This window comes from Aquarana catesbeiana, linkage group LG02 (genome assembly GCF_042186555.1).
Source record: "Aquarana catesbeiana isolate 2022-GZ linkage group LG02, ASM4218655v1, whole genome shotgun sequence".
NCBI classification, from domain to species: domain Eukaryota; kingdom Metazoa; phylum Chordata; class Amphibia; order Anura; family Ranidae; genus Aquarana; species Aquarana catesbeiana.
The window spans coordinates 561,636,995-561,659,072 of NC_133325.1; the positions used below are offsets into that span (position 1 = coordinate 561,636,995).

Below are 22,078 nucleotides of genomic sequence, written 5' to 3' on the forward strand. Positions count from 1 at the left end.
TTGAAGGGGTGAGGCGTCAGCCTGCCAGTGCTCAGACCATATGCCGCACACTGCATCAAATTGGTCTGCATGGCTGTATTCCCACAAGGAAGCCTCTTCTAAAGATGATGCACAAGAAAGCCCGCAAACAGTTTGCTGCAGACTAAAGACAAGGATTACTGGAACTATGTCCTGTGGTCTGATGAGACCAAGATAAAAGTATTTGATTCAGATGGTATAAAGCGTGTGTGGCGGCAACCAGGTGAGGAGTACAAAAACAAATGTGTCTTGCCTACAGTCAAGCATGGTGATGGGAGTTGCATGGTCTGAGGCTGCATGAGTGCTGCCGGCACTGGGGAGCTACAGTTCATTGAGGGAACCATGAATGCCAACATGTACTGTGACATACTGAAGCAGAGCACGATCCCCTCCCTTCGAGGACTGGGCCACAGGGCAGTATTCCAACATAATGACCGAAAACACACCTCCAAGATGACCACTGCCTTGCTAAAAAAGCTGAGGGTAAAGGTGATGGACTGGCCAAGCATATTTCCAGACCTAAACCCTATTGAGCATCTGTGGGACATCCTCAAACAGAAGGTGGAGGAGCGCAAGGTCTCTAACATCCACCAGCTCAGTGATGTTGTCATGGAGGAGTGGAAGAGGATTCCAGTGGCAACCCGTGAAGCTCTAGTGAACTCCATGCCCAAGAGGGTTAAGGCACTGCTGAGAAATAATGGTGGCCACGCAAAACATTGACACTTAGGGCCGATTTTGGACATTTTCACTTAGGGGTGTACTCACTTTTGTTGCCAGCGGTTTAGACATTAATGGCTGTGTGTTGAGTTATTTTGAGGGGACAGAAATTTACAATGTTATACAAGCTGTACACTCACTACTTTACAGTGTAGCAAAGTGTCATTTCTTCAGTGTTGTCACATGAAAAGATATAATAAAATATTTACAAAAATGTGAGGAGTGTACTTTTGGAGATGCTATATATGGCTGTCCCATGTACATAGATAATCAAACTACAACCCCAATTCCAAAAAAGTTGGGACGCTGTGTAAAATCTACATTCTAACAATGCAATGATTTGCAAATCTCATAAACCCATTTTTATTCACAGTTGAAAATAGAAAATGTATCAAATGTTTAAACTGAGAAAATAAGGTAATTTTGAAACCAATGGCAGCAACCTGTCTCAAATTTGTAACAGGGCAACGGAACAGCTGGCATAGTAAGTGGTGCTGACAAGAAAGAAGGGGGGGGACATTCTGTAACTAATTTGGTTAATTGGCAACAGGTCAGTAACCAGACTGGTTATGAAAAGGGCATCTTGGATAGTCAAAGTGTCTTAGAAGTAAAGATGGGCAGAGGTTCACCAATCTGTGAAAAGCTGCATCTGAAAATTGTTGAACAAATTCAGAATAATGTCCAGATTTAGAATTCAGAATATTAATATTTTGTATATATTATCAGCTACAGTCCATAATATCAAAAGATTCAGAGAATCCTGGAGATATCTCTGTGCACAAGTGACAAGGCTGAAACAAAATATCGGATGCCTATGATCTTCAGGCCCACAGATGGCACTTGATTCTGTGATGAACATCACTGCGTGGGCTCAAGAATACTTCCAAAAATGACTGTCTGTGAACACCGTTTGCTGTACCATCCAAAAATGCAAGTCAAAGCTCTATAATGCAAAGAAGCCATATCTGAACATGATCCAGAAACGGGGCCATTTTTTCTGGGCCAAAGCTCATTAAAAATGGTCTGTTGCCCCCTTTCCCCAGCTTTGTTCCTTTTGGCTTTGAAACCCTTAGCACTTGCACTTCGTGCAGACTGGAACGTGACTGGAATCACCTATGCAGGCCATGAGTTCAAGTTAAGCCTCTTTGCTGACGACGCACTTCTGACCTTGACTAATCCCCTTACTACCCTCCCCAACTTGTTACGCCTCTTGACACATTTCTCATCCATTTCGGGCCTCCGTATTAACAGAGAAATCTGTAGCTCTAAATGTCACCCTAGATCCTGACCTGGTTGCACGCCTGCAATCCCACTTCCCTTTTCGTTGGACAACCACATACATTGAATATCTGGGAGTCCGGCTGACCCCCACTTGCTCCTCTCTATTCTCTGTTAATTACTACCCCCTGCTTAGATCCTTGACCACTCTTCTGTAGACATGGCAATTTCCACACCTGTCCTGGTTGGGTTGAATCCTCTCTGTAGATTATGGTCTTACCAAAATTCCTGTACTTTTTCTGCACCCTATCAGTACGGGTCCTGTCACATTTTCTCTGCCTACTCCAGAGCAGGATCATGCGCTTTATATGGGCTAATAAACACCCTAGAATTTCTAAGGCTACCCTTTTTATACATAGATTGCAAGGTGGTGTGGGGGTTCCCCATGTCTCTAAGTACTATCTGGCAGCTCAGATCTCCCAATTATCACTACTCCATGCTTCCTCCAATGTCCCTCTATGGGTGTTTCTGGAGCTCCCTAATTGTGCCCCTCTTTCTATGCAAGCACTTCTTTGGCTTCCCCAGAAACTTCGCCTGACTTCATTGAGCCCTCTCATGCTACATAGCTTAAAGTTGTGGGACTCTGTAAGATACTCAAGCTCCCTAATGTCCTTCCTGCCCCTGCTGCCTATTATTAACCAATTGTTCCCCCCTGGTTTTGACCAGCCTCAGGCATTAGCGTGGTGGGCCTCACGGGGCCTTACCCAGGTACGCCATCTGTTGACCACACGTACTCCACCGACATGGTCTTTATTCTGTAAATCCAATGACGCTCCCCAGGCAGAATTCTTTTGTTTTCTGCAGATCCAGCACTGGATAACTACGCTCCAACATACCTCCTCCTACCTGTTCCAGACATCCACTTTCGAACATATCTGTCTACATGCCCCAGGTTCCCTGGGCCTTATCTCCACCCTCTACGCAGCTTTGAATGGTCGATCATCTCTCACCCCACTCTCCTATGTGTCCCAGTGGGAATGAGACTTGGGACATGGGGTCGATCCCCCGGACTGGAGCAAGGCTTATGTAGCTAAATGTTCCTTTAATACTGCCACCTTAAAGGCGGAATACAAAGTGCTGTTGCGGTGGTATTGGGTTCCAGCATGTATTGCCTATGCCAACCCGATCTCTAGCGATCGCTGTTTCCGGGGATGTGGCCATTGTGGGGATGTAATTCACACCTGGTGGGCCTGCCCATGTTTAGTGGGTTTCTGGTCCTGAGTGTTTGGTGTCTTCTCTGTTCCATTTGAATGTCCGTAAAGAGGCCAAAATTGCACTACTACATTGCCCTATCCCAGGTTTGTTTGCTCGTCAACAGAAATTGGCAACCTATATGTTTATAGCGGCCAAAAGGACAATCGCTCAAGCATGGAAAAAAAACAGTCCCCTTTCAGGAAGTGAAAAACCGCTTGACGTCTATGATGGTCAATTAACTAATGGCATGCGTGTCTTTGAGTATACTAGACAAGTTCCTTAAAGTTTGGGAGCCATGGTTGGCATATGCCTTCCCTGAACGCCCTCTGGCTAGTATGGATCGGCTCTGACTGGTTTCCTGGGTGATCCCGGGTCCCCTTCTCCTTCTTTCTCTTCCCCCCACCCCACTTTTTCTTATTCTCCCCCTCTTTCTTATTTCTCTCTCAGTTTTCCTTCTCTTACCAGGGCTCTTAGCCCTTTCCGATTGCTGACAGATGCCCTTAATGCAGAGTTAATGCATTTTTTGTCCTGGTTATTCCTGCATTTATGGGGGCTACCCCAAATTACGTATGTTGCACTCAGGATTTCTGTGACCGTTTTAAATAGGAGGCTGCCCTCCTCTGTTTGTTGTATTTTTTTTTTTGTCTCTTATGCGCTAGTTTTAGCTCCTGTGTGGGCAATCTAGTTCCTTTAGACATTGTTGTATGTTTAACACTATTTCTGCAATAAAAACCTATTGAACTAGAAAATGGTCTGTTGCAAAGTGAAAAACTGTTCTGTGGTCAGATGAATAGAAATTGACACTCTTTTTGGCAATCATGGGCACCACATCCTCCGGACTAAAGAGAAGAGGGACCTTCCAGCTTGTTTTCTGTGCCAAGTTTAAAAGCCTTCATCTCTGATGGTATAGGGTTGCAATTATACGTATGGAATGGGCAGTTGCACATCTGGAAAGGCACCATCAGTCCTGAAAGATATATCCAGGTTTTAGAGCAGCGTATGCTTCCATCCAGACATCTTTTTCTAGGAAGGCCTTGCATATTTCAGCAGGACAATGCTAAACTGCACACTGCATCTATGACAATAGCATGGCTTCATAGTAGAAGAGTCTGGGTGCTTAACGTGGTTGAAACCCTAAAAATAAAATACAAAAATATATGTACAAAAAAGGTGTTCCTATGGGCCCTAAAGTACACCACTCAGCGCCAGGAAGAGATGCTGCTTCCAAAGCAGAAATTGATAAAAATGAAAGTAACGTCCAATTTGCTAACACACAAAAGGTACGGAATCCAAATAGTAAAAAAAAAGCAGCCCTTTAAAATTATACACAAATCATGATATACAGTGGTATAAAATAATCAATAAAATAGACTATGATATCACACTAAAAACAGCACTAATGTTGAGCTAAAATAAACATGCATGTGGCCAACTTCACATGAAAGTCTTTTAAGAGTGGTGAGGAATTCAGAAAGTAGTTCAGACAGTGTTCAAAGGTGATCATAAAGCAGAATCTCAGTGTGCACCTTCCACCGATCAGTCCAATTCCACCATGTGAGAACACACTCCCCTCAGGGGGTTAAACTCACCAGAGCTAAGCAATAATAAGCCTCCAAGGAAAGACACATCCAAGCCACAAGCCGCTACCAACACCACTCCGGAAGATTCACAGATGATCAGGGCTCAGAAATGAATCAACAACAAAAGAAAAGCGCACATAGCGTAATCATATTATGAACCCAAGACAGTTCAATCTATAGATCGGAGGCGATGTGCCCAAAAATGGGAGGAGTGAGTAGTGTCCAGGAGACGCAGAACTCTGACCAGCATAACCATAAAGTTTGTCTTAAATACAGCCTTAGCAAAAGCCAATAAGAAGTTCCCACTTGTATAGGAGATAACACTTTCTTAAGTTGCATAAAAGGCACCTGTATATGACTAGCCACACACTCCGCACAAAAGAGGGGGGGGGTGGTGGTAACAGCCACTGTAAAGGATGCAGACCGCTCCCAAGCCCAAATATCACTGTTTTAATCCAATGTGATTGGATAGAGTAAATGGTAAGCTTCAGCTGCACCAATAATGCCGCATTGATACACCTCCACTCCAAAATACACACCGCTCACCAGACCTGAAACCTTGCACAAAAATATATGTGCCTGTCTCTTTAAGGGAGGCTGAGGTGCATTGGTTTGTAGTCTGTGCAATATTCTACAATAATCGGTTGATCCTGCCTCTTCCTGTGTTCCTCTCTCCAAACTGACCATGCTAATCATGGCTGCTGATCCATGATTGCATGGTCAGTTTACATATTTTTTCGTCATCTAGCTCTCTACTCAGCGTGCCTTTATCTCCCTCTCTCTCCCTGTCATTTTCATGGTCTGTGTCTCTGTCTGTTTGAAGCCGATCAACTCCCGTCCCTCCCCTCCTCTCCTCTCCAGCCTTGAATGACTTATCATTCAACAGCAGCTGCCCCTCCCCTCCTCCTTTTTTTTTCCCCCCTCTTACATGTGACTGGCATGGCACCAATCAACAAAGTACTGAAACTGGGTCAGAGGACACAGAGTCCTCTTCTTCCTTCCCTCCTACTGGACTCGTAGAGATTGGGAATGAGAGGAAAAAGGAAGACAGAACAGTGCAGAAGTGATGCTTAACGCGTTCCTGCCTGGCCTATAGCAGATTGACGGCCGGGCGGGCATTTTGTCCTTCTGACTGGACGTCCTATGATGTCCTCTCAGAAGGTGCCATGCCAGACACAGCCAATGACTGATCAGTGTACTGGCACGCTGCTGGTCCCATGTGACCGCGGTGACCAATCATAGCAGATCATATGACAGCTGTAAACAATGGATGGCTTCCTTTTATGCCATCTATTCTGTGCAATTGTGTTGCTAACTGTGATTGGTCGATGTGATCACATGGTACAGACAGGGCCAATCACAGCCCATCTGTACCATGTCATTAGCTCTGGCCAATCACAGTCAATAACAAAACAAACTGAATCAGTTTCATTCAGTAAAATGCTCGCTTATAGCAATGTAACTCACTGTTATAAGCAATCATAATCTGTAAAAAAAAAAAAAAAATCCTGATCACTTCCCCAGAGTAGTGCAATGTTACTATGGTAACATTATATTGCTGTGGTCACAGTATGTTAAAATATATTGTAAAAACAATGTACTAAAAAAAAAAAGAAAATTGAAAAAAAAATGTCATACTGTCACCAGTCAGTGTCACTGATCGCCACAATGCCAGTTATGTGATGACTCTGTACTGCAATAATGACAGTATGTTTAAAAAAAAAAAAAAAAGTGAAATTTTTTTTTAATTTTCTTATTTTCCAAAACTTGCCCATGCCTCTTTTATATTTGTACTGCCCTGACATTTTTGGGCCTCATGAAATGAGATAGGCCATCGATACATCAGGATTGATTAATTTTCAGAGATATACCATAATTTTTTTAGCCTATATTTGGCTTAAATTTATGAAGAACAATTATTTATTTACAAAATTATATAACAGAAACAAGGAAAAAATGCATTCATTTATTTTTTTCTAAATTTTCTGATATTTTTATTTTATTTTAATTTTATTAGAAAAAAAATAAAAAACCCAGTGGTGATTTAAATACCACCAAAAGAAAGCTCTAGTTGTGTGAACAAAATTAAAAAAAGTTTGGGTAGAGTGTTACATGACTGCGCAATTGTCATTCAATGTGAGACAGCATTGAAAGCTGAAAATTGGCCTGGGCAAGAAGGGGGTGAAAGTGCCCGTTGTTGAAGTGGTTAAAAAAGCTATTTAGCAAAGTTAAAAAAAAAAACAAAAAAAAAAACCAGAAGTTTATATTTACCTACAAGAGAAGATTTATGATGATTTTTAAGCAGAGACTTTACAACCACTTTAACTGGCCTACTTGCAGTCCAGACCTTTCACCAGTTGAAATATTTGGTGAATCTTGAAACTAAAAATACAACAAAGAAGACCCAGGATTGTTGAGCAGTTACAATCCTATATCAGGCAAGAATGGGACAACATTCCTTTCCCAAAACTCTAGTAACTGGTCTCCTCCGTTCCCAGACATTTACAGTTTTGTTAAAACAGGCTACGCCTTGGTAAACATGGCCCTGTCTCAACTTTTTTGAGACATGTTGCTGCTATCAATTTCAAATTTTAAACATTTGATATGTTTTCTTTTGTGAATTAAAATATGGGTTTATGAGATTTGCAAATCATTGCGCTGATTTTTTTTATGTAGATTTTACACAGCGTCCCAACTTTTTTGGAATTGGGGTTGTATCAATGGAAACATGTTAAACATTGACATATTGATTATGTTATGTACACATCATATTGTCACATGCCTGAAGAAGGGGTCCTGTGTGGCCTCAAAATGTCAAAGGCTACTTGAAGCTGAGATGTGACCCTTTAAAAAAACTTCTGGATGTTTTCTCTGAGATGCTTGGTGTGCTGGCGACATATGTCTTAAACCCTTTTCACACTGGGACGGTTTTCAGGCGCTTTAGCGCTAGAAATAGCCTTTGCAAAGCTCCTGAAAACCCCCTCCTATTCATTCCAGTGTGTCTTTTCACACTGGGGTGGTGCGCTTGTGGGACGTTCTGAAAAGTCCTGCTGGCAGCATCTTTGGGGCGGGTTGGGAGTGCTGTATTTAGCGCTCCCAAAATTCCCCACCCATTGGGATGAAAAAGCGCCACAAAATGGGAGTTTTTTTTTAACCCTTTTTGAGTTTAAAAGTGCCCCTTTAGTGGCCAAAACCATTTGTGGACTGCCTGCCGTCATTGTACGTCAGCTGTTTGAAGTGGAATACCGTTGTTATGGCAGCATATAGCTGCCATAAGCCTGGTATCCTCTTCAACAGCGGGCGGTCCACTTTCAGATAAAAGTGGTCTCTGCGGCGGATTCGCCGTGAGATCACTTATATCGGGGGTGGGAGAGGGCCCCCCTGCCGCGCTTCGGTCGTCTCCGCTGTCAGTAGCAGGGGAGACAATCTCGTCCTTCTCCCTGGCAGGCCTGGAGCCGAGTGAGGAAATGATGGCCCCCACTCTGCTCCATAACATTGGATGGCGGAATCGACTTTAAACGTCACTTCCGCCCAATGCTCTTAAAGGGGGGATTTATTTTTTTTTTTGTAAAAAAAAACAAAAAAAAAAACAAACAAAACTTTTTTTTATTGCATTTTAGTGTAAATATGAGATCTGAGGTCTTTTTGACCCCAGATCTATCTCACATTTAAGCGGTCCTGTTTTTTTTTCTATTACAAGGGATGTTTACATATATTCCTATGACATTCCTTGTAATAGGAATAATCGTGACCCAATTTTTTTATTTATTTTTTTTTAAAGGACAGTGTAAAAGTAAAATGATAAAATATAAAACGCTCCGTCCTATGGAGCTTGCACGCAGAAGCGAAAGCATAAGTAAGTCGCGCCCGCATATGAATATGGTGTTCAAACCACACATGTGAGGTATCGCTGCGATCGTTAGAGCGAGAGCAATAATTCTAGAACTATACCTCCTCTGTAACTCAAAACTGATAACCTGTAGAAAATTTGGAGATTTTGGAGATTTTTAAGGGTCAAGCGGGTGCGTAACATTATCTTTCACAATATGAAAAAAAAAAAACTTGGGCTAACTTTACTGTTGTCTTAATTTTTTTTTTTTTTTTTATTAAAAAAAGTGTTTTTTTCCCAAAAAATGCGCTTGTAAGACCTCTGCACAAATACGGTGTGACATAAAGTATTTCAGAGACTGCCATTTTATTCTCTAGGGTGTCTGGAAAAAAAAATGTTTGGGGGTTCTATGTCCTTTTCTAGCAAAAAAAACAGATTTTAACTTGTAAACACCAAGTCTGAAAAATAGGCCCAGTCCTTAAGTAGTTAAACAGCGCTAAAGCGCTGCTAAAATGAGCGGCGCTTTAGCGCTAGCGGCTGGCGCTTTCAGTGTGAAAGCAGCCTTAATATACAGGGAAATCAGAAACTGGCAAACAGAAAAATTATAAGATAGACCCCAAGTTTAACCCCTTCCTCTACCCAGCATGCCTCTGTTTTATAACCAGTATTAACCACTTCCATACTGGGCCTATTCTGGCACTCCTCTCGTACATGGAAAAATCATAATTTTTTTGCTAGAAAATTACTCAGAACGCCCAAACATTATATACCGTATATACTTAAGTATAAGTCGAGATTTTCAGCCCTTTTTTTTAGGCTGAAAGTGCCCCCCTTGACTTATACTCGAGTCACCGCCGTCTGCCTACATGATCAGCGTGTCATGCAGACAGACGGCGGCCAGCGTGTGATAATACCATTCGGCGGCCATTCTACTGTTCAAAGGCCACGCCTCCTCCTCGTCTGTGATAGGCAGAAAACTCCATTTCCCAGCAGTCAGTGTACAGCCTATCGTGGACATTCTCTCATCCTTTTCCGTGGTATGAGGATGAGAGAATGTCCATGGTAGGCTGACTGCTGGGAAATGGAGTGTTCTGCCTATCACAGACGAGGAGGAGGCGCGGCTTTTGAACAGTGAATGGCCGCCGAATGGTATTATCACTCGCTGATCGGTGCAGAGCGGCACACGGAGACATGTACAGGACACAGGTAGGATGCACAAATACACATGCACAGGACACAGGGACACACATACACACATACACACATACACAGGGACACATGGAGGTATACAGATGCAGATGGGCATTGTTGACCCTCTTTTCCACTTACAGTAGCTGCTGCATTTCTTACCCTCGTCTTATACTCGGGTCAATGCGTTTTTCACAGTTTTTTGTGGTAAATTAGGGGCCTCGACTTATACTCGGATCGACCTATACTCGAGTATATACGGTATGTTTTTTTAGCAGACACCCTAAGGAATAAATAGAAAGGGTTGCCTCGATCCGTTAGATCTAGAGGTAGGGGTGGGTACCATCATCCTTTGGAGTGAACTATTGGAGAAAAACACCTGGGGCTGCAGTAGAACACATATATACAGTAGAACACATATAGTATGAATGTTGAAGTTCCTATTTGTTCATGTGTTGCTTATCAGTGGGGACCAGTGGAGCACAAAGCAGCACCTATTGAGGCACCCGAAGGTGATTCTACCCCCCCACCCCCCCCCCCCACCCCCATGGCGGACACGGGAGACACCTGAGGGCATGGATATTCTAATTTTAAAGAAGAGGAATAAAATAAATGAATATATAAAGGTAGTCGCCTGTAGGCAGCTACAGCAAAGTGATAGTCCATTGGAAACAGGGTGGGGAACCATAGATAGAAGAAGATAAAGGATAATGAAGAATAGAAAAATTAGGGAAGGGGAAAGAAAGAGGGAAGAGATGGTGAAAGGGAAGGAAGAGGGGAAAAAACATAAGAAGGGGATGAAAGAAAAGAAAAAAAGAAGGTGGGGAAAGGAAAGAAGGAGGGGGGGGGGAGAAGGAGAATGGGGGGGGGAGATGGGGGTGGAGGGAGAAAGAGGAGAATAAAGGGCAAAGATAGGAGGGAGAGGGTGGGGGAGAGAACAGGGAGAAGGGAGAAAGAGGAGAGAAAAAAATGGAGGCAGAAAAAAAGGGAAGATTAAGAATGGAGTGACCAAGAGAAAAGGAAGGAGGAGAAGAGGAAGGTGGATATGGGGGAGGAAGACAAAAAAAGGGGAGTGCAAGAAGGACCGAGATAAAGGAAAAGGGGAATAAATAAATGGTCCAAACCCACCTAATATTTCAATATAGTGTAAAAAACCCGGGCGTCACAGGCAGAGGGCTGATGGCAGTATCATTCCATTAGTGCAAGGCTAAATATTCCGTTGGGTAGATGCTGTGTCCAATATTCCAGATGGCTCTAACAATAGATAAATCAGAACCCCTGGAAAAATAGTAAACATATAAACGCATGAGGACAAGGCTTGTGCACCAAAATGAGCACTTCATCCAGAAGCACAGAGTAGGATGTGTGGGGTTTTGAGTCTGCAGCAGCAACCCCCACCACTTGGGAGGTGCTGCTGATAGGTATGCAGACTTCTTATCACAGTAGGTAGTTAGGGTGATAAAATGAGCCTTACCATGAGTAGCCTTTAGTCCTGAGTGCCCCCGGGTTACAGCTGTCTAAATGAAGACCACTGTAAGCGCCCTTAAATAGCTCCAACCCGGCCCACGCCATTAGACCGGCTGACACCGGCGTATGACTTTACCGGGTCCGTCTCTCCGCACTGCACATGCACGATTGACCCGCACACGTGTGACCAATTTTTCTATTCTTTATTTTTCATTTTTCATTATCCTTTATCTTCTATCCATGGTTCCCCACCCTGTTTCCAATGGACTATCGCTTTGTTGTAGCTGCCTACAGGCGACTTCCTTTATATATTATTACTTTATTTTATTGCTCTTCTTTAAAATTAGAATATCCACTCCCTCAAGTGTCTCCCATGTCCACCGTGGGGGGGAATCACCTTCGGGTGCCTCAATAAGTGCTGCTTTGTGCTCCACTGGTCCCCATTGGTAAGCAACACCCAAACAAATAGTATGAACCTCAACATTCATACTATGTGTGTTCTACTGTATATAGTTTTTTGTTTTTTTTTGTCATTAAATATTTAAATGATTTTTGAATATGTAACTATGGGAATGTACTTACCTTATAGATGGTGTAATTGACTCCTCCTGAGGAAGCGACTACAGTCGTGAAACATGTAGAGGACCACGTCACGACATACATCTCAGCTCCCCTTACTACCAATGGGGTTCACCTGTTCCTTTGGAACCATTTGTATTTACCATGTACAGTTGTCATTAACTGTTTATCAATGTATGTACAATTGCTTTTAATCATGTCTTTTACTTAAATAAATTGTTAATTTTATTACAATCCCCTGCTCTTATCTATGGGTACCGTGATAGTCCTAATTCCTTTCTAAACAACGGGCTACTCGCAGCCCCAGGTGTTTTTCTCCAATAGTTCACCCTAGGGAATAAAATGGCGGTCGTTGCAACTTTTTATCTCACACGGTATTTGCGCATCAATTTTTCAAACGCATTTTTAAAAAAAAACAAAAAACTGTTTCATGGATTAAAAAATAACAAAACAGTAAAGTTAGCCCATTTTTTTGTATAATGTGAAAGATGATGTTACGCCGAGTATATAGATACCCAACATGTCACGCTTTAAAATTGCGCACACTCATGGAATGGCACCAAACTTCGGTACTTAAAAATCTCCATAGGCGACGCAACATTTTTTACAAGTTACCAGTTTAGAGTTACAGAGGAGATCTAGTGCTAGAATTGTTGCTCGCGCTCTAACACACATGGCGATACCTCATCTGTGGTTTGAACGGCTTTTACATATGTGGGCGGGACTTACGTGTGCGTTCACTTCTGAGCGTGAGCTACCGGGGACAGGGGCGTTTTAAAAAATGTTGTTGTGTTTTTTTTTTTTTTTTTTTTTTTTTTATTGTTTATTTTACTTCACTTTTATTTTTACACTTTCTTTTACATTTTTTTTTTTTTTGATCAATTTTATTCCTATTACAAGGAATGTAAACATCCCTTGTAATAGGAATGGTGCGTTACAGGTCCTCTTTATGGAGAGATGCGGGGTCAATAAGACCCCACATCTCTCCTCCAGGCTGGAAAGCATGAGATCAAAAAAAATTCACAATCTCATGCTTACCAGCCACAATCGCGGCTTTGTTTTACAATCGCAGCCCAGACGTGTAGTCATAACGTCGCACCCAGGCCTCCAACGGTCATAGAGAAATCTCTATGGTCGTCATCTGGCGGCGGCCGATTCTTTCCCCGGGTCCCCAATGGCACGGGAGAGCCCAAAAAACACTGGATGGCGGGGGGATGTCCACTCCCGTCGCCTGTAAGAACGATCAAGCGGCAGAACTGCTGCTATGATCATTCTTATGGTGCACAGAATCACTGGCTGAAATCATGGATATCTGAATGATGGCTGTAGCTGCACCACTTGGGCAGGAAGTGGTTAAAGTGGTTCTAAAGGCAGAAGGTTTTTTTTATTTTAATGCATTCTATCCATTAAAGTGGATGTAAACCTGATTCATGAAATTTCACCTAAGCACATATACTGTATCATTCTGCTGTTCGGTTCTTCTATTATCAGCATGATAACTTCTGACAAGTGAGATAAAACCAGCCTGAAATTTGTGTTGGAGTGGGTGCTATAAATGGATTAGCAGAGAGCTGGTCTATTTACAGCACAGCTCTGCACATTCCTTCCTTACTCTTCCTATGTGGAGAGGGGGGGTGTGCCTTTCCTCCAATCAGCTGTCACACAGTGTATGCCAAGAATCCACACCCAGTGCTGAACAGGAAGAAAACATCTCTAACAAGATCTGCACTTTCTAAAGAATATATAAAGCTGAAGAGAGCAGATATACAATTAAAACGTATGTAGGAGTATTTGTTTCATCTCTGTGTATCATCTGAGGCTGTTCACTTCACTGGGTGAGGGTTTACATCCACTTAAAGATAAAAAAAAAACCTGTGTGCAGCAGCCCCCCTCAGCCCCCCTAATACTTACCTGAGCCTTATCTCGCCGTTGGCTCCTGCTGCTGTCAATCAAAGTCAGTGAGCCAATGAAGAGAGAGGGGGAGCTCAGGTGCCCCTATAGAAAGCTGCTTGCTGTGGGGTCACCCGGCCAGAGGATCGGGGCTGCTCTGTGCAAAACCACTGCACAGAGCAGGTAAGTATGACCTGTCTGTTATTTTTAAACACAAAAAACAAGACTTTGTTTATACCTTTTATAAAGTGATAATAAACAGAGGGATGAGGGGGTGGGGGGTAGGCAACCCAGCATAAAACAAATCAAAGTCCTTACTGGATGAACTGGGAACCACTTACAGCATAGGAGCCACTTGAAGGACAAATGCACAAACCTGATGGCAAACTCTTCATCGGAGAGGGAAACCTGCCAACACAACTAAAGAGTTTGGACAATCCAGGATTGATGAATGCTTAGGATGGAGAACAACACCTCAAGAATTACACCACAGAAAAGGGAACACCGATCCTGTGTCAGCAAGAAGCTGATTGACCAGAAACCACCAAAGAAACAGGTGGGACAAAAACACATTTCCAAAACAGGAAGAATAAACCAACAACCTCATGGGGTGAACTGAAAAAAAAACAAACGCTGGGTTTAACATCCAGAAGGAACAGGTCCCTACTCTCCCTCAATGGAGAAGTTATAAACTCCCTGCCTGATACTAAAAGGTGCCTTAATCTGAACCATCTCACCCACCCGTGACAGAAGGCTGCCAACACTGGTACCCAGTGAAGACTCGGACAGATTTTGCTGAACCAAAAAAAAAAAAGGATTAACTGTTACATTTATACTCACCTGACCAGGGTGGGGGCTTCTTTCCATATGGGCACACTGGCCACGCACATTTTAGGAAGTCTATGTGGAAATAGGTTCCTATCTATAACCTCAGAGAGAGGTACTATCATATCACCCCGGCTAAGATTGTGGAGATAGTGGCGGATGTAAAGTAATTTTTACACAATTTAAACAGACACTGATTGATTTACTAAAACTAGAGAGTGCAAAATCTGGTGCAGCTCCGCATAGAAACCAATCAGCTTCCAGGTTTGTTGTCGAACAAGCTGAAGTTAGAAGCTGATTGGCCACCATGCACAACTGCACCAGATTTTGCACTCTCGGTTTTAGTAAATCAACCTCAAAGTATAACTAAAGGCAAAACTGTTTTTAGTTTTAGATGGAGTGGAGAGAGATTACAGCACCTTTCAGTTTTTATTGCTGTCTGTGCCCCTGTTAGGGAGATCCACCCTCTTTGTCCTGTTTACCATTATCATTAAAAGTGAAACTGAAAAGAAAATCTCAAATTTTGGGCTGACACCAGAACAGTAATAGAGGGGAAATCTTCCAACTGATACACTAGTTCTGTTGCACCCTGGGATTCTCTCACTTTGGAGGGATTTTCTCACTTTCTGTTCTGGCTGTGGGCCAGTACTTTAAGGTAAATCACCTTTATGGGACACAGATGGCAAAAAAACTGACATGGGTTATAACCCTCCCTTACTCCTATCCAAAATGAGGGGGGGGGAGTTGCCTTTAGTTACAAGGTTAAAGAGGACCCCCCCCCCCCCCAACCTCTATAAGCTGGCATGTGTACAAAAAACATACATGTCCAGCAATCCATGGATCCACCGCTTATCCGCAGCACATCCAGTGCCGCGCCACCAGAGGGATGCAGCTGTCTCTTCTGGGTTCTTGCGGCCAGCCTTGTGATGACATGCATGCGGCCTGCAGCAAAAACTATGAAGACACAGCTACCCGATCCTATGTATTTTCTGGGTGAATGCCCCTAAGCCCCCATTCACATCGGCACAATTTGACATGCGATTTAACAGGTCAAATGAGAGCCTATTACAGGCAATAGGAGCATCCCAATATGTGCGACACTGACTTTGCGGCGCCGCATTGATTTCCAAAAGTAGTTCATGCACTGCTTTTGGCGATTTCAATAGACATTTGTGCATGAAGTCGGACTGAAATGCGGCTTTGAAATCGTGCGAGTTCAGATGAACTTGCACGACTTCAAAGCCGTGTTCAGTGTGAACGAGGGCTAAGTGCCACATTGTGATTTGTTGGTGTGAACAGGCCCAGTTTAAATAATACATTTTTTCATGTGTATGCTTTTTTCCCTTTCTGAAAAAAATGCTGTAAAATACATGACAACATGTTTGGGTGGAACAGACCCTTTTCCTACATTTTGCAAAACCCTTTGGCGTGCCCAAGAAATACAAACAGAAATAATGTGACTCAATTCACTGGCAATCATGCAAAACAAAGGTGATTTTGAGTGAAATTGGCCTGAAGAGTTATCAGTTGCTTATTTTATTTCGTTTTTTGGATACTGTATAACCCACTCGCTTTTCTTTATTGTACTAGTTTTATGTGTTTACTTGTGTAAGATGAGTTTTAATGTACACTTCAATTCTGTATGTACATTCTGAGTTTCTATACCTGTAAATGTAATGTAAAGTTATGCAGTTGTGGGGCTAACAATATGCATGCATCATACATACTGGGGGACTGGGGGGGGGGGGGGGGCTACAACTGGGGGAATCCATAGTGGAGAAGGATCTGGGGGTTTTGGTAGATCATAAGCTTAATAATAGCATTCAATGCCAAGCTGTGGTTTCCAAAGCGAGCAAAGTCCTTTCTTGTATTAAGAGAGGTATGGACGCCAGAGAGAGAGATCATTTTGCCCCTGTACAAATCATTAGTAAATCCTCATCTGGAATATGCAGTTCCGTTTTGGGCACCGGTTCTCAAAAAGGATATAGGAACTGGAGAAAGTGCAGAAAAGAGCAACCAAACTGATAAAAGGCATGGAGGAGCTCAGCTATGAGGAAAGATTAGAGGAACTGAGATTAAGGGGGGCTATGATCAACATGTACAAATACATAAGTGGTCCATATAGCGAACTTGGTGTTGAGTTATTCACTTTAAGGTCATCACAAAGGACACGGGGCGCTCTTTACATCTAGAGGAAGATCTCCAAATACGGAAAGGTTTCTTCACAGTAAGAGCTGTGAAAATGTGGAATAGACTCCCTCGAGTTGGTTTTGGCAAACTCAGTAAATTGTTTTAAAAAGGCCTGGATTATTTGCTAAATGTAGATAATATAACTGGGTACTAACATTTATAGGTAAAGTTGATCCAGGGAAAATTCGATTGCCTCTCGGGGGATCAGGAAGGAATTTTTTCCCCTGCTGTAGCAAATGTGAGCATACTTTGCTGGGTTTTTCGCCTTCCTCTGGATCAATTGTGGGTGAAGGATTTCTTTTTTTTTGGTTGAACTAGATGGACTTGTGTCTTTTTACAACCTGACTAACTATGTAACTAATGGTCATAGGCTGTGTGTAATAATTGAAAAGGCATATGGGTCAATTAGCAAAAAATTAGGTTTTCCCTCAGGATTGTCAGGCTCCACATGACTGGATATAGTGTTTGGTAGTTGTAAAACTACTTTAACCACTTCCAGCCCAAGGCCATCATATGACGTCCTTGACTTTCAATGGGAATATCTGAATGATGCCTGCAGCTACAGGCATCATTCAGATATCCTTGTTTTCAGCCGGCGATTCTGTGTACCACAGGAATGATCATAGCGGCAGTTCCGCCGCTTGATCGTTCTTACAGGCGACGGGAGGGGACAACCCCCCTCCCTCCGCCATCCAGTGCTTCTCTGGGCTGTCCTGTACCTCTGGGGACCCAGCGAAAGAATCGGCTGCCGTTGAATGACGAACATAGAGATTTCCAATGACCAGATGGTCACCAGTCATCTCCATGACCATCAGAGGCCTGGGCACGGTGTTATGACATCATGTCCGGGCCGCAATTGTAAACAAAGCCGCGATCGCGGCTGGTAAGCATGGGATTGTGAATTTTTTAAAAATTTTTTGATCTCATGCTTTCCAGCCTGGAGGAGAGATGTGGGGTCTTATTGACTCCGCATCTCTCCATAAAGGAGACCTGTCACGCACCATTCCTATTACAAGGGATGTTTACATTCCTTGTAATAGGAATAAAAGTGATCAACAAAAATAAATGTAAAAGAGAAAGTGTAAAAAAGAAAAAAAAAAAGTAAAATAAACAATAAAAAAAAACGTAAGTCCCGCCCACATATGTAAACGCAGTTCAAACCGCACATTTGAGGTATCGCCGCATGCGTTAGAGCGCGAGCAACAATTCTAGCACTAGACCTCCTCTGTAACGCTTAACTGGTAACCTGTAACAAAAAATTTAAAGCATCGCCTATGGAGATTTTAAAGTACCGAAGTTTGGCGCCATTTCATGAGTGTGCGCAATTTTAAAGCGTGACATGTTGGCTATCTCTTTACTCGGCATAACATCATCTTTCACATTATACAAAAAAATTGGGCTAATTTTACTGTTTTGTTATTTTTTAATTCATTGAACAGTTGTTTTTTTTTTTTTTAAATGCATTTGAAAAATTGTTGCGCAAATACCGTGCGAGATAAAAAGTTGCAACGACCGCCATTTTATTCCCTAGGGTGTCTGCTAAAAAAAAAAAAAAAAAAAACATATATAATGTTAGGGAGTTCTGAATAATTTTCTAGCAAAAAAATTATGATTTTTACATGTAGGAGAGGAGTGCCAGAATAGGCCCGATATGGAAGTGGTTAAGCATATATATATATATATATATATATATATATATATATATATATATATAATTTTTTTTTTTTTTTTTTTTTTTTTATTATAAGGAGGTGTTGATTGCAGTGGTTACAGATATCCTTAGTGTTCTATCACTGGAGTTGAATGATCATCCCAGTTGGATGATGTTAATCCAACCGAGATGATAAAGTCGCAGACCCAGGATATCCTGGCAGGAAATGATCTCCCAGCTTTTCTGGGACTGCCTTAAAATACTGTAGGAAGATCATTGGTTCACAGTCCATCAACGGGGAATTTTGGATTGACTGTGCATCATATTTCCCCTTCAGGCTGGGTTCACACTAGTTTCCTTATACGTTTACACAGATTCTAAAAGGAGGATTTGTTTACTCTGCAGTCATTCAGCAAGGATGCTTATCACAAGAAAACATTTTTTTTTTTTTTTTATTTATTTATTTTTATTAGACAGATGCCTAAAAGAGAAACTGACTGCAGTTTTAACCCTCTACTACTTTATATAAAAAAAGAGGGTTAAAACTGCAGTCAGTTTCTCTTTTTGGCATCTGTCTAATAAAAAAAAAAAAAAAAAAAAAAAAAGATTTACCTTCAATTTCTGCCTTGTAGACTCATGAAGTAGAAAGATGCCTTTCCAATTTGAGGGAAATCTCCAGTTGTTACAGGAACAAGATTCCCTATTAGAAGATGTTCCTTCTATTCCTGTTTTGGTGACAACTCAAAATTTTTGATTTCCCTGGCTTTCTTTCCCAGTGACATTCTTGATCAGGATGAGTGACTCTCCCTAATAAGGATATAGACAGCAATACAAATCTGACAGTGCTTCTAACTTCTCACTACCCTATACAAATCTAAGTTTTTTTGCCTTTTTTAATTTCCAGCGAAATATTACACAAACCGTCCTAAGTGAAGCGATTTCCTTATCAATGATGTGTATTAAATGAACAAAAAATGAACTAAATAGCTGTGCTGGCTATAGGATAGTAGGTCAATTTTCCGTACAGTTCTATCAAACACAATACCCCTGTGTTTGTAGGGGAATGGGCTGTGCCAGATGCTCGGATTTTTGTCATTTTAAAATGAACTGTATTGTACCACTTGTCTCTTGAATCTTCTGGCACAAACTTTTTTAGATTACTGAATTGTGCATGCTTTTTGGTGGTCTTTGATTACTAGGCCTTTTCACTCAAATAGTAATGCCTTTATCTCTTGTGTGGCTTTCATTCCCCTCCACACGCAAATGGCAATAGCTGTGTCCAGCAGGGGGCGCACAAGTACATTGTAAATTTAATATATTGCTTAGATGGATTCAAAGCAGCATGTAGCTTTTTTTTTTTTTTTAAATCTTCTTTTTTTTTTCCTCTCTCCAAGTATCCACGACTTCAGGATACAAGTTTTACAGAAATCACTGCTGAGGAATACAGAATGGTACTTGCAACTGGTAAGCCATTAATTCATATTATATCTGCTGCTATTTTTGTTTCTGTGCATTATTTTCTTTGACCCCTTGCCTCAGTGAGTAGCAGAATTGGAGAAGCAGAACTTTTGCCATTTACATTTTTATTTACAGTTAGATGTTTTCTATAATACATCAGCTTTAGAGTTGCAGGAAATATTTATTTTATTGCAAATATATTTTATATTCATGTAAACATTTATATTTGTGGTGCCTTGTGTTTATAAGCCATTAACTCATTTTTATTTGCTGGAAAAAACAGTATCAATATAATGTCCTTTTTGCTACAGACAGTCTGCAACAGATGGATGAAATGAAAAGAGGAATGTGGAAGAGACTCGTGGACAAGTTTAATGTGAAATCCCCTCAGGATGGAGCAAAGGAGTAACCCCTATTGTTATCAGAACAATCCATGTGCACTCCCTTCCTGAACAAACCCCATCTGCTATATACGATCTCTCCTAATAAACAGGCGTTTTCCTTCCCATTCCTTGTGTGTTCTTTCTTTAACCCATGGAAACGTCTGAGCAATTGCCAGGTGCATTCCCTGTGAAATATGTGGATTTAACTTTTCATATACATAGTTACATAGTAGGTGAGATTGAAAAAGACACAAGTCCATCAAGTCCAACCTATGTGTGTGTGATTATATGTCAGTATTACATTGTATATCCTTGTATATTGCGGACGTTCAGGTGCTTATCTAATAGTTTTTGAAACTATCAATGCTCCCCGCTGCCTGTGGAAGGGAATTCCACATCCTTGCCGCTCTTACAGTAAAGAACCCTCTACAAAGTTTAAGGTTACACCTCTTTTCTTCTAATGTTAATGAGTGGCCATGTGTCTTGTTAAAAAAGTTTTATCCCTATTGTGAGGTCACCTGTATGGTATTTGTATATTGAAATCATATCCTCTCTCAAGCATCTCTTCTCCAGAGAGAATAAGTTCAGTGCTCACAACCTTTCTCCATAACTAATATCCTCCAGACCCTTTATTAGCTTTGTTGCCCTTCTTTGTACTCGCTCCATTTCCAGTACATCCTTCCTGAGGACTGGTGCCCAGAACTGGACCACATACTCTAGGAGCGGCCAGACCAGAGTCTTGTAGAGCGGGAGAATTATCATTTTATCTCTGGAGTTCATCTACTTTTTAATGCATTCCAATATTCTGTTTGCTTTGTTAGCAGCAGCTTGGCATTGCTGAGCCTATCATCTACTAGGACCCCCAGGTTCTTTTCCATCCTTGATTCCCCCAGAGGTTCTCCCCCCAGTGTATAGATTGCATTCATATTTTTGCCACCCAAATGCATTATTTTACATTTTTCTACATTAAACCTCATTTGCCATGTAGTTGCCCACCCCATTAATTTGTTCAGGTCTTTTTGCAAGGTTTCCACATCCTGCGGAGAAGGTATTGCCCTGCTTAGCTTAGTATCGTCCTCAAAGATTTTCTACATGCACATTTTTATTTACCCTCGCTTTGCAAGAAGTTGTTCTGTTTTAGTAATTCTGGTCAGAGTAAAATTCCTGGAAATGTACATAATATCAGTTTGTGTGCACTTGGTGTTTTCTTTATTTTGAGCTGCTACAGTTCCAGCGCTGTATAAGTTGCAAACTGATTTACAGCAGAACATTGAAATGTGTTCTGATCACTAGATGTTATTCAAAAGGTAATAGGCAATGTTGAGACTTGCAGTCAAGGTTTGGTAAAAGCAGGTGACAAAGTTGTGGTTTTATCACCCTCCACCAAAACAAGGACATGCTGTTGTTCAGGGCTACATACCCCGTCACTGTCAGGGGGCAGTACCTCTGCCAAACTCAACCTATTAACGTTAATGGGCCTGTGCCACAACCACTTGCAATGCATGCAGTAGTCGCCCCATGGTTCAACCTTATTAGCGCTTAAATATGCAGAGAGGAGATGACAAATCACCTCCCAGACACCTGTCAACCATATACTGAAAAATGATCCAGCACAAGGGTGGCAAAGGCTGCCTTCTATGAGAATAAGCCCTTAAAGAGGAAATAAACCCTGATGGGCTTTAGTTCCCTGCAAAGTAAAAGCATAATGGGCTAGTATGCATCGCATACTAGCCCATTATGTGCCGCTTACCTGCAAACTAAGCCCGTGCTGTCCCTGCTGGAGGCCGCATCCATGTTTTCACCCCTCTTCCTTCCAGGGCCGCAGACTCTG

At 41.9% G+C, this 22,078-nt stretch overlaps 1 protein-coding gene across 1 annotated transcript in view; it reads left to right on the forward strand.

Annotated features, from left to right (window-relative positions):
- The window catches only part of UQCC2 (ubiquinol-cytochrome c reductase complex assembly factor 2), a 73,691-nt gene extending 53,319 nt beyond the window's left edge, over positions 1 to 20,372 (forward strand). Inside the window, exons 3-4 of the mRNA XM_073616049.1 lie at positions 19,801 to 19,870; positions 20,176 to 20,372. Coding sequence (XP_073472150.1) covers positions 19,801 to 19,870; positions 20,176 to 20,273 — 168 coding nt within the window. The 3' untranslated portion in view covers positions 20,274 to 20,372. The remainder of the gene's footprint in view (positions 1 to 19,800; positions 19,871 to 20,175) is intronic.
- Positions 20,373 to 22,078: the final 1,706 nt, after the last annotated feature.